Source organism: Aquarana catesbeiana, linkage group LG09 (genome assembly GCF_042186555.1).
Source record: "Aquarana catesbeiana isolate 2022-GZ linkage group LG09, ASM4218655v1, whole genome shotgun sequence".
Lineage (NCBI taxonomy): Eukaryota > Metazoa > Chordata > Amphibia > Anura > Ranidae > Aquarana > Aquarana catesbeiana.
Window position 1 is genome coordinate 211,199,952 of NC_133332.1, and position 13,352 is coordinate 211,213,303.

Sequence of the window (13,352 nt, forward strand, 5' to 3'; positions counted from 1 at the left end):
ATTCACTAAACGTTTGTGTCAGTTTTTGGTGAACTTGCACTTATAAATATACTTTAAAGGCTAGGGGGTTTATTTACTAAAGGCAAATACACAGTGCACTTGAAAGTATAGTTGCTGTAGATCTCAGGGGGACATGCAAAGAAAATAAAAAACAGCATTTTGCTTGCACATGATTGGATGATAGAAATCAGCAGAGCTTCCCCTCATTTCAGATCTCCCACTCAGATCTACAGTAACTGTACTTCCAAGTGTACTGCACAGTGGATTTGCCTTTAGTAAATCAATCTCTATGTTCACATTTCCCAGAAAATAAGCTATGCAGTCAAGGGGCTCCTGTAGATATTAAAAATCTGTGCAGCTATAAAATGATCGATAATTTCATAGTTTTACCTGTAGGCCATTTGGGTCCCCATAGAAGCCTGACTAAAAAAAACTCCTAATTACCTAGGATGTGAAAACAGTTGAATGCTCATTACCAGCATTGCAGGAATGAAAAACAAAGAATTTCACATCTGAGCAACAAGGCAAGATGTGGGGGTTGCCAATTAGGAGTTTTTTAGTCAGGCTTCTGGAGGGAACCGAAATGGCCTACAGGTAAAACAATAAAAATCACTGATCATGTTAAAAAGCTGCACAGATTTTTAAGATCTACTTGGTTCCCTTGACTGCTTAGACTATTTTATGGAAAAGGTGAAATTAGCCTTTTAGGAAAATACTTGCAACGTTTAAATCTCATTTCCATTTCCATACCATGATATTTCGGTGAGCTAGTTTTTGTTCCACCTGTCTTTCCCGGCGTGATTTTCGGGCTATGTGATTCCGGTCTTTTCTGTGAACTGTTGATACATTATAAAATATTGTAATAGCAGAACGGTGACATATTTAATACTTCTAACTTATAAAGATCATATAGCAAATGCATAAAATTAAAGTCAATCTCTGAAAACCCACCATTATGCCTGATTATAAATGGACTTGCCGATGACATTATTATCATTGATTTATGTAGGACTATTACTTTTGGACAAGTTTTTCTTTCTCTCAGCATGCTTGAACAAACTCAGTACAACAGATATTGGACATTTGCTACGTGCACCTAAAGTACGAGCAGAGGTTTATTCTTGTCAGTTTAAGTTTTTTTTTTTCTTGGTTCTGCACACTTGCTCAGGAAAAAGGACTGATTTGTCGAACTGCCAGCTAGTTTCAGCAATTTTTCATATTTTACAGAATGCTGGGAGATATTTTTGTCTGATGTAAGAGTTACCTCATTCGGGCCTGATGGTTTGTAATTCGTTACTTTCTATATAAAAGGAGATTTTTATTAATGAGAAGCTGGAATTTTTTTCTATCAGACAGAAAACAAAGTGATTTTTATTCTAGATTTACCTAATGTAATACGTGTATTTCTTTTAAGTTGAGAATATGAGAGAGACAGAGAAAGAGAGAGAGAAAGAGTGAAAGAGAAAATGTGACAAATATATGTTTGTTTGTTTTTTTCTTTTTGTGGAAGTGGGTACACAACACATACAATCTACATAATTGGGGACAGTAGAGAAAGACAGGAGTCCACAGGCAATTACTTAATCATAAATCTTACTGACAGATTCTGTAGCAATCATATTTATACAGTGGTCCAAGCAAGGCAAAACAATTACTTTGAATTAATCTTCGTCATGGCACAGGTTAAACCATCCTAATCCCCATAAGAAAAAGGAGGATCAGAAGAGATTTGACTGTGTGCTTATATTATTCAAATAATCAATTCATGCGGCGCCCTACAAGAGCCATATGTTTGGATGCAAGTAACGTGCATGTGTCATGGTCGGGGCCAAGTATCGGAAAACACTTTTTTTTTTTTTTTGCTGGGCAAATATAAACAGATCAATAGGACGCAATGGGGACAAGAGCTGTAGAATAATCTGGATAACCATACAGATTCAATTTACCAATCACTATTATTTGATGCTTTATTATAAACTTGTAGAGCAGACTAAATTCATGAAGGAAATATGATTTTATTTATTTATTTATTTTGAATTCATGATGACACCGTTGAATAATCAGCAGTATAGTATCAAAAGTTTTAATGTCTTTGATTCAAATTTTTGCTGTATGTCCAAGCACTCTTTTCTGGGTGGCAGATCCCCTCTGATGATTTCCTTTATTAACCCCTTAAAAAACAAACAACTATTCTTGTATTATAGTAAGTGCCTTGTGTATATGTGTGTGTGTTTTAAAAAGTAATGCAAAAAAGCCCACAAACTTTTTAATTGAAGAAAAAAATAGTAATTTTTTTAACCAGCAAGTTAATCTAGTAGTTTTATAAGGTTACTTTTTTTTTTTTTTTTTTTTTTTTTTTTTTTTATGCCTACTTGCTAGAAACATCCAAATGCATTGTAAAGAAAGCAATCAGACACTGGACTTAATCAACCCAGAGATTTTTTTTTTTACAGATCTTAATCTAGATATAGGAGTTGCAATCAGATTCAGAAGCATGTTAAAATAGTTGCTGCATAAGTCAAACAAACAATCTGGTGCACACAGCAAGGAGGTGTGAATGTCCAATTTTAAGCCATGTGAATGGTGGGGAATGCAAATTATAAAGCCAGGGAAAAAAAATAAGAACTGCTCAAAGTGCTACAAGTTTAGATGACAATCAGATAAGTCTATATGAATTTTTTAGATATGGTACTTACTCAAATGTTGTTTGACAAATCAAATTGGATTTTGAAAAACTGAGATGTAAGTTTTCACGAACAAGAAAAAAAAAATTATACGTTTGTTTATGAGGGCGTACGGCACCAACAAGTAAATATAGTTATCTATGTATGTTACCCCGTGTGTCCCAAAAACACCAAAATAAACAAAATACAGGTGGGTTACAGCATAGAGAGCATACTTTATTGCTTCATTAAAGAATGATCCAGCAACCTCAGGCATCCCTGCCCTTTTAATTGCTGACCTAATGTGTGCAGTGGAAATGGAGACATGTCTGTGTTCAGGTCCCAGATGGCTTAAATATATATAACACCCCATGTGATACTAAAGAGGTTTAACCCCATGCTACTCCTTACATATTTATAGCAAACTCTTGCTTAAAAACAAGGATTCTTACTTTGTATAAATTGCAATACATGATCAATCTGGCCAACTGTCATCAAAGGGATCCCTCGCTGGCCAGTTCCAACTTTACCTCGCAGATTGCTAACCTCTTACTTGATAAATAGTATATTGTTAGTGCGATCATATAGTACCGATATGGAGCAAACAGACACAGCTGGAGTTGAGCCATAGACCAAAATCCAGTGATGCACATCCACAATGGGAAAAGATACAAACTTTAACAGGGTAGACAGCACCAACAAGTAAAGTTAGTTATATATGTACATGATTAGGTGTGTCCCAGAGGTTGTCATTTTGCAAGGCAGAGTGGGGACTGGCCAGAGAGGGATCACTTGGATGCAGTTGACCAGTTTGAACACGCATTGCAATACATGCGAACCAAGAATCCCTGTTTTTTAAGCAGGAGTTTGCTATGACTATGTAAGGGTTAATGTGGTTAAACCTCATTAGTATTTCATGTGTTCTATATATCTGGAAGCCATTTAGGACCTAACACAGACATATCTCCATTTCAATTACACAGGGTAGGTCAGTAATTTAAAGGGCCTGAAGTAGCTGGAATATTCTTTAATGAACCAATAAAGTAGTATCTCTGTGCTGCACCCCTGTGCACCCTATGTTATGTATATATATACACACACACACACACAGACTCACTGGCCACTTTATTAGGTTCATATGTTCTATTGCTTTGCTAATCAGCCAATCACATGGCAGCACCTAAATGCATTTGAGCATCTAGATGTGGTAAAGATGACTTGCTGAAGTTCAAACCAAGCATCAGAATAGGGAAGAAAGGGGATTTAAATTACTTTGAACGTGGCATGGTTTTTGGTGCCAGACTGCTTATTTACTGGGATTTTCACGCACAACCATCTCTAGGTGCTATCTGTGTTGGTCACCGCGGTTGTACAATATGCATCTTTATGTGTTTGTGGAATAAACACAAATGCATGCACATTTTTCATATACCATAAACTGTAAATTGACGTGTGTGTGTTCGTGTGGAAACAATGCTTGAGAATACCGTTTTATCAAAATATCTCAAAACTGGATTACAAGAAAAGATTTTGTGTCAATTTCAAAATAAATAGATGCAAAGATAGATAGCTAGGTATAGATGTACAGTATATCATTGTTTGGTAATGGCGCTCTCTAGTGGATAAATATCAAATTACTTTTAAAAAACTTGGGTTTCCTGGCACAGAAATAGAAATATGTTCAAATTAAGCACCTTCTCACATATGCAGAGCTTTGAGAAATAATCCAACACACTGTATTTTGGATGAGCTGTCCTGTATGGTCCACTGAGCTCAACAGGATGAGATTCTTTCAATGTATGGAGCAGGGGATGTGAGAATGTACAGCAGTGTGTTGCTACTTGTGTTATGGTGTGAACAAGCACTAACTAATAATGTAATTTGGGTGTTTTGCTTTCATTCATATTATACTTTGTTGGGATAGGATATAATGTCTAAGGATTCACATTACAAGTCTGTGATTGATAATGGAATTATTTTGCAAATATGAAGTACAGTGGTTCAGACTTTAAGCTCTAAAGAGTGGTTGCCCACCTTTTGTTAGCAGTTTGGTATGTTATGGAACTTTTCTGTGCCTTCTTGGTCTTGAATTTTGGTTGGCTCTTCATAGGTTGTGCTATCTTCTCCATCATGTGACCTAAGAAGAGCACTAAATAGTGTTATTATAGACACTAAGCAGGGAGGTTCTGCCTGTGCTTTGTTAGATGACAGGAACATACAATGTATAACAATCTCATAATACCTGATATGAGATATATCTAACATCCCACTAACAGGAGCCCTGAGAAAGAACTGTGAACTACCCACCATGCTGCACTTTTTGTTTCTGCATACGGGCGCCAGTACTGAAGAGGTGGCAAAAAGACCTGCTTCAGTTCTGCACATCTTATATTGTACAGATCATCTATGTATTTTTTATGTTTTTTCTAAAGGTATACAGTATAGTGCCAACATAGTGTGCAGCACCTTACTGCACCAGAGTAGCTCAGACTCTATACCACCACATTCACACACTATTTTAATGTACTAAATATAGCTCTGATATTCTACATTGCTATACAGAGCCATTTACCAGTCTCAGTACCAAAGGAGCTTGCACTTTATTGTCCTTACCACAGGCACATTTTAGCTTACTTGGTCATAAACCAAGTAAACATTTTAATTTTAAATTACAGGAGGACATCTGAGCATCCTGAGGAAACAGCAAATATAGGGATGTGTGCTGTCCTGTCTCTGGCCTATTTAAGTCATAATTTTACACATTTATTAAAACTTTTCAAAAGAGAAATCGGTCTCCTCTGTGACTATTCTTTAGAAGGATAAATCTAAGCCACTATGGTTACCACTTCTACCAACTGCATGTAAATAAAAGAATTCCAACAGCACACGGACCTAAACATTGCCATACCTGGAAAAGACTCATATATGTGGTATAATATGGATTAAATACCTTGATCTTTCTTCATCTTTCCATTCTGCTTGACAGAATTACATATCTGTGCTGATCCTATGTTGTTAGATATCAAAGGGAGGACAAAGTCTTTACTTTCTATAAACTTTGATCTCTTTGTTCTAAGCAGTTTATCGGCCTCAGTTTGTTCAGCTGTTTTACTTATTGTTGACCATTCTTGGGGTGGTGAGGTATTAGAACAAGTCGATGTCACATTGCTGTTAAGCTGAATGGCACCAAATCTGTTAATTTCCAGTTCTACCCTTCTCCCCAGATCCTTAGCTGTTGCCCATATTGCTTGCACACGCTCCTGACTGTGTCTGTATGGGGATTGTTCATCAGGACAGTTATCAGGATTGAGACGTTCCTTGGAGTAGACATCATCTTGAAGGTCTTGGTGGTGGATAGTGGGAGTAGCACTCAAATCTTTGAGCTGGAGGGGACTTGTACAGCCATTGTTAAAGGGTTCTTCAGTGAACTGCTCCCTTGTTTTTCCACTTTTAATTAAAAATACAGGAAAGAAACTCAAATATTTATTGTAAATGACAGCAACATGGGGATTTAAAAGGTACACTCCAGCGAAAGGGAAAATTATTTTTATTATTAAAATGCCTACAAGAGACAAACTCCACCTACACAATCTTTTTTTTTCATCCAAGCATTGCTTGACTAGCCAGTTGTATACTGTTTTGATTCCTGATGGTAGCCTAATGTTCTAGAAACACAAAATCCCGAGCCTGTGATTCTGCAAGCCAGGAAAATAGAAATTGCTGCAGCACTGCCTTCATCTGTAGTCAGGAATCACACATGCTATTACTGTATCAAACATAATATTAATGATGACTAAAATCTGTTTATTACTAAATAAATGTGCATCATCCCAAGGCCTAAAACCTAAAAAGAAATAACACTGATGTTCACTTTCAACAGGAATCAAGAAAAACCTAAATGCAAGTGCCTGGCATTTACAAAGTCAATAAAGAAGTAGAGATGCAACAACATGAATGTTCATGTACCTTCATTACATAATATAAAGTACTGCATTACCAAACTCTGAGCAATAACACTTGCTCCCATCTGACACTCTGTTGTATTTCTTCCTGTTCATATACCTTGGAGGAAGAGATATATATGAACTTTAATGCTATAGTGTCTTTACTTGTTAAAAGACATTATCGCCTGGATTGCAGCTGATGCTGCCTGCTGGAAGCTTATGACTAAGCTTGCATCAACTAGATGAGGCACATGTATATAGTAAAAAAAATATATATATTTGAGTAATTGATATTGTTGTAGAGCTGCCCTTAGTGAGCTTTGGTTTGCATTTTTAATACGATTTCATAGTTTACACAGTATGTTTAGCTGTACATAGCCTCTCAAGTCCCATACCTTAAATTGTCTTATATCTAACATCCAATCAGCTTTACCTGCCTCCACGGTCTTCTTTAAGCAAGTCAGAAGAGGTTGCATGTAACCACTCAGACAGGTCTCTTCTAATCTTATCCACTTCTGATGTTACCTGTAAAGTGAATTCAGACATATAGATACATGGGGTCTAATACCACAGAATTGGGTAAGGGAAATTTCAGCTCAAAATTCATTGATTTGTATGTGTAACTGACATGAGAGAAAATTAGGTGACAAGTTACAGTCTTGCAAAGCTAGAGTTAGCTGTAAGGTGTCACAATTGGATAATTAAAGTGTATGTAAACTGTACCGTATGTAACAATGAAATTCTCTTATTTGGTACCATTTTTCTGTTAACTATAGCATTGAAAGAATTGTATTATATCTGATTGATAAGTACAAAAAATAGCAGTTTATCCTGCCAGAAACCTTGTGAGCACATAACCTTCTGTGTTGCACTCTTATTATTTTGCAATGTTTTCAGTTCTCTCGGTGGACTACAGAACACCCCCCCCCCCCCCCCCACCCACCCACCATACTATGGGAAAGAAGAGAGAGGGAGGTGTTTGTAATCCTAAAGCAATTTCTGTCCTGGTGTGACAATACTACTTCTCCATAGATGTATCCTAGGACAGGGAGCATGTTACTGGTAAGACCACCTGGTAAGACCACCAGATAAAATATAGGAAGGAAGCCTTAAAAAGGAAAACAAATGTTCCCACAAAATCCAAGATTAGTAGGCTGCAATTAATTACATATTTTTCTTGGGTTCAGATAAAATTTTAGACAAGACAAAAATAAAAACACCCTTTAAGCCAAATATATATTTATTAAACATAAATTAAAGTAAAACTACAGGCAAAACATATTTTGGATAGAGTAATGGAAGGTTATAACTTTTTTTTTTTTTCCCCATCTGTGTCCCATGTTGGAGATTTCCCTTTACTTCCTGTCCCATAGCCAAACAAGAAGGGAGAAGAAATCTGTACATATTAAGAAAATTTCTTGGGGACCCCCAGGTCACCAGAACTAGTGTCCCCATTTGAAGATTTTCCCTCTATTACTTTTCTGGGGACAACCCAAAATTTGAGATGTTCTTTATTTTCACTTTCAATGATAACAGTAAACAGGAGAAATAGAGAGGGTAAATCTCCTTAACAGGGGCACAGAGAGCAATACAAACTGACAAGGGTTCTAATCCATCTCCACTCTATCCAAAACTAAAACAAACATTTTGCCTTTAGTTATACTTTAATTTAAAAATTCTACTATTGTCTCCATCACAATCTCTCGTGCAACAGATTTCAGAATAATGACTGGGAATTTCTACACATAAAGCCAGTCAGTATGCAGTGCTGTGAGCAACATATTTAAGGCACTGATGTCTAGAGGCAGAGTTATTTAGTAAGCTTACCAGAGGAATGGAGAATATAGAGTACCCAAGAATTTACCTGAGCCCAGTGAGCAGTCAGATGACACAGGAAGATGTAGTAATGAACAGATGGATGTCATCTATCTGACCATACAGATATAGATCAGAAAATTGACTGAATAGAAGTACAAATATTTTGTCAATTAATGGTTCATATACATGTGTTTCAACTGTGTATTTAACCAGTTACGGATCGCCCCACGCCAATATACGTCCTAACTTTGAAGAGGAATATCGTTGTTATGGCAGCAGCTAGCTGCCATAACCTGGTATCCTCTGCTTCGGCCGGCGGTCCGCTTTCTGATAGTAGTGGTCTCTGCGGCGCATCGCTTTTATCGGTGGCAGGAGAGGGGCCCCCCCGCTCCCACCACGCTCCGCTGCCCTCCGCCACTTACCGGAGCCGTCAGCAGCAGCGGAGGCGATCGTATCTTCTCCCTTGTTGGGTATGGAGACGAGTGAGGGAAATATGGCCCCCACCCGTCTCCATACCATTTTTTTTAAATTGTATTTTAGTGTAAATATGAGATCTGGGGTCTTTTTAATCCCAGATCTCATATTTAAGAGGTCCTGTCATGCTTTTTTTCTATTACAAGGGTTGTTTACATTCCTTGTAATAGGAATAAAAGTGACACCATTTTATTTTTAAAAGAACAGTGTAAAGAAATTAAATAAAAAGTAAAATAAATAAGAAAAAAAAAAAATTTTTTTTAAATGAGCCCCATCCCGCCGAGCTCGCGTGCAGAAGCGAACGCATACGTGAGTAGCGCCGCATATGAAAACGGTGTTCAAACCACACATGTGAGGTATTGCCGCGATCTGTAGAGCGAGAGCAATTATTCTAGCCCTAGACCTCCTCTGTAACTCAAAACATGCAGCCTGTAGAATTTTTTAAACATCCCCTATGGAGATTTTTAAGGGTAAAAGTTTGTCGCCATTCCACGAGCAGGCGCAATTTTGAAGCATGACATGTTGGGTATCAATTTACTCGGTGTAACATTATCTTTCACAGTATAAAAAAAAATGGGCTAACTTTACTGTTGCCTTATTTTTTAATTCAAAAAAGTGTATTTTTTCAAAAAAAGTGTGAGCTTGTAAGACCACTGCGCAAATACGGTGTGACAGAAAGTATTGCAACGGCTGCCATTTTATTCTCTAGGGTGTTAGAAAAAAAAAAGTATAATGTTTGGTGGTTCCAAGTAATTTTCTAGCAAAAAAACTGTTTTTAACTTGTAAACAACAAATCTCAAAAAGAGGCTTGGTCCTTAAGTGGTTAAGCTGTTTAACTAGAATTTCACTATAAATAACTCAACAGCCTTTCTTTGCAGTGGTAAAGCAACATATATGCTTTGCGGGACCTGGCAACTCCAGAATTTGAAAGGGAACCTGAAAAGCTAAAATATGAAAGGAACTTTTACAATTGTTTACTATATTAATATTAATCATTTTTTTAAGTTACTATATAGATATATATTTTTTTAAGTGAGTAGAATGCACCCAAGCAGAGAGAACTAATATTTACGTGTCCTACTGCCTGCACCACTGAACTCAGCTGTACTGAAAATCTAAGCTATCTGAAAGATCTTTAGCATCCTTCACAGTTTTGGGTGCTTGGTGCACTTGGTGGTTCCTTCTGCTGGCCTCTATATCACTACTATGTCCTGCTGAGATGTATGGGATGGCAGAGGAAACCACAGAATGTAGCAGGGGATACACCAGTATCTGACACTCCTGGATGTGTCAAATGCTGAACATGCATAAGCAAACAGGTTATTTGCACTCAGATTGGCTGTTCTGTCTTGCTAGGTGTCACTTACAAAAGCTCTTGTATTGATGTTATTCTTGTTCTTGGCATATTGTCGTTTTGCTGGGAAAGCTTCTTTTTGCTTTCTCAGGATGTTATTTAATTGTTCCCTTTTTGTTTGCAGAGCTTTCTGAGCCTTCCTCTGGTTTTCCTGCTCTGCTTTTTGTCTTTCTATAATCTTCTTCTTCATGTAGTTGCGAACTTCGTGCACACTATAACTGTGAGCTTTGGTGCTATTGGAACGCCCACTTACACCATCTTGGATATTCTCTTTTCCAAAGTCCTTATTATCATGGCTGCCTGTTCTAGATCGAGGTCTTTTTGGAGAAACATTCCTGGACACACTTTTATTTGTCACCCTCTCAAATCCTTCTCTCAAACTGCTACATGAAGTCATCAGTCCTTCTTTGCCAGCCTGGATATCCCTCAGGACTTGAAGCATATATGTGTTTTGGTTACTGTCCTGTCTGTCATGAAGGTGTTCTTCCTTTAAACTGTCTTGACATCTCATTCTTTGGCATCTTCTCCTACAATTTTCTGCAAAAAAAAGAAAAGAACATGCAAACGGTGCTAAATTCTGGCAAAAGAAAACAGGAATCTTATATAATAACCTGTACAGAAATTAGTCTCAGAATGGGAGAACCTGCTCTCTGTAGATTGAGGGGAGAGAGGAATTTAGAGGGTCTTACAGATAGGAAAGACATCATGATGGTGATGGGTTCTGCCAGTCCAAAGAACAAGACATCAAGCACTGAAAAGTATTGTCACTCTTATAGGGGTGGAAGGACAATGCATTACTTATAGTGTATCTCTAGCAAAAAAAAAAAAAAAAAAGTTTTGAATAGAGAAAAGAATTTGAACACCCCCTGTCAATTCTTTTCTTTTTGTAATAACACTTTTTGTTCTGATGATACCAAACACAAAGACAAAAAGAAAAGGTTAATCTTCCCAGTGGGAACCGAGGCAGCAATAAAAACCTGACAGAGAATTGAACATTTCCATGCTCCACACCCAAATCTGAAAACAAAGCCCTGTTTAGGACACATTTTACATCTTTTGGCAGGAAAACAGTTCTGATATATGTGTTGCAACTATGTTGTTGATTTACTAAAACTGGACAATGCAAAATCTGGTGCAGCTCTGCATAGGAACCAATCAGCTTCCAGGTTTTTTTTTTGTAAATGCTTAATTGAACAAGCTGAAGTTAGAAGCTGATTGGCTACCATACACAGCTGCGCCAGATTTTGGACTATTCAGTTTTAGTAAATCAACTATTATGTGTGGCTGTATGCCTGGAAATGTCCTGTTCTCAATAGTGAAACTAATTGACAATGTTTTATTAGGCACAAGAAAGTGTTAATAAATTACCACGTTGAAGAAATTCTTGGTTCTCACACACTCTGCGTTTCCGTAAACTGATGGGTGAAGGTCCTAGAATCTTCTGGACAAGCTTCTGTCCTTTCCTCCAGGCAGATGCTCCATAGAGGTCATAACCTGGATAAAACATGAATGAAACTTTAGGGTCTGAAAACAAAACATGTGCCATAGTGATCCTCAACTTTGATACGTAGCAATTTAAATAAGCCATATAGATTTTGGAGATTTTTCTCTATGTAACTATACCATAATGGAGATTACATCTACTGAAGCTCTGGATAAAAAAAGATAAACTATTTCCACTTCCTCACAGAAGAAGATCTTCAATGATTAAAAATGTCTAAGCCTCCATGTAAAAGTTGTGGGCTGTGTGAAGCCTAAATCCTTGCATAAAATTGGCCACAGTGTGGAAGACTGGTAAATAGGGGAAAAGGTTCCACACATGCACAGCTAAATGAACAAATATACAGTAAATTGTAACCCATTCCTTACCAATCAGCTTGTTTCTGCAGTGACTGTTTCAGGCTCAGGGGCCTTACAGAGCCCTAGGACCTCCTGTGAATGCTAAAGTGTTGATGGATTCAAGCGGCTTAACAACTCTCCTCCTTGAATAAAGGTAAAGTTTTCTTTAGTCTTTTATGAACCCCATTAAAATGATCTAATCCTTTGAGCACCCGAAATAAAAATATTACAAAATTTGATTTCAGCAGTCCCCTCCCCTGTCGTCTGTCTCACTGTGTTTAAAGTGTGACTTTGTAAGTAAACGGCAAATTAATTTTCAGTTAACGGCAGCAAATTTTCGACCCGGCTTCCATTCATCAAACTCCGTGGGATGGTGACTCTGACCTCTGAACTCCAATTTATCTTATCTGAGCCTCTGTGCCAACATTGCCTCTGACAGAAACTAATGACCAAAAAAGAGCCCGTGACACTTGGAATTGTAATGACAAATGCCTCCTCTGGCCGTGATCTTAGGGGACGGTCCCATTGGGGCACAAGATAATTTTTCAAATAATCCATTAAATCCCTAAATTTGATATTTCATGCATTTTAAATATGAGTCAAGCCCCCTTTATGTTAATGTTGTTTATAATATATATTTTACAGAACGCTAAAGAACCTTTCTATTTTGTAACAGTTTTGCAAACATTTGAAGCCATTGCGCAGCATGTAAAACTCAATCATATAGCAGTTGCCTTTTCTTTATACATTCTTCATACATTCACTTCCATTGCCTGGTAAAGGCTGACCCTATGGCAGTGAGCTGCATGGAGATGGCCACTCTAGACACTACAGATATTTATTTAAAATGTCTGTACACCAATGAATTAGCAACAATGGAACATAACAACATTAATCTGGACATCGGCAGATTCAGCAAAAACAGGTTCATTTATCTAATTTTATTTCATTTTGAACAGCTACATATAATATGCACTTGGTTACTGAAACATATCAAAAATAAAGATATAAAAAATGGATGTGGTATAGTGAAGAAGGGGAAGAAATATTTCTGCATGTCCATCACACCAGAAAGCCTCTTCTGGCCTAAAATGACAAACTAGCATAGTATAACACATTAAATGCCCTTTAACTGCCTTTATTAGTCAGATAACACCTCCACAGGTCCTGCTGAAACTATTGTCACTCTGATTTGATTTGCCTGATGTCAGGGTTAAGGCCCTTAAACCCTTTCTTTCCTCAGGTAGAGTGCCCTAATTG

At 37.3% G+C, this 13,352-nt stretch overlaps 1 protein-coding gene across 4 annotated transcripts in view; it reads right to left on the minus strand.

Annotated features, from left to right (window-relative positions):
* Nucleotides 1-13,352, minus strand: part of CCDC187 (coiled-coil domain containing 187) — a 141,853-nt gene that overhangs the window by 80,314 nt on the left and 48,187 nt on the right. For all 4 annotated transcript variants that reach the window (XM_073599648.1, XM_073599646.1, XM_073599645.1 and 1 more), the window contains exons 9-14: nt 11,622-11,747; nt 10,267-10,790; nt 7,041-7,132; nt 5,614-6,110; nt 4,698-4,800; nt 751-836 (exon numbers count right to left, since the gene is read on the minus strand). In XM_073599648.1, coding sequence (XP_073455749.1) covers nt 751-836; nt 4,698-4,800; nt 5,614-6,110; nt 7,041-7,132; nt 10,267-10,790; nt 11,622-11,747 — 1,428 coding nt within the window. The remainder of the gene's footprint in view (nt 1-750; nt 837-4,697; nt 4,801-5,613; nt 6,111-7,040; nt 7,133-10,266; nt 10,791-11,621; nt 11,748-13,352) is intronic.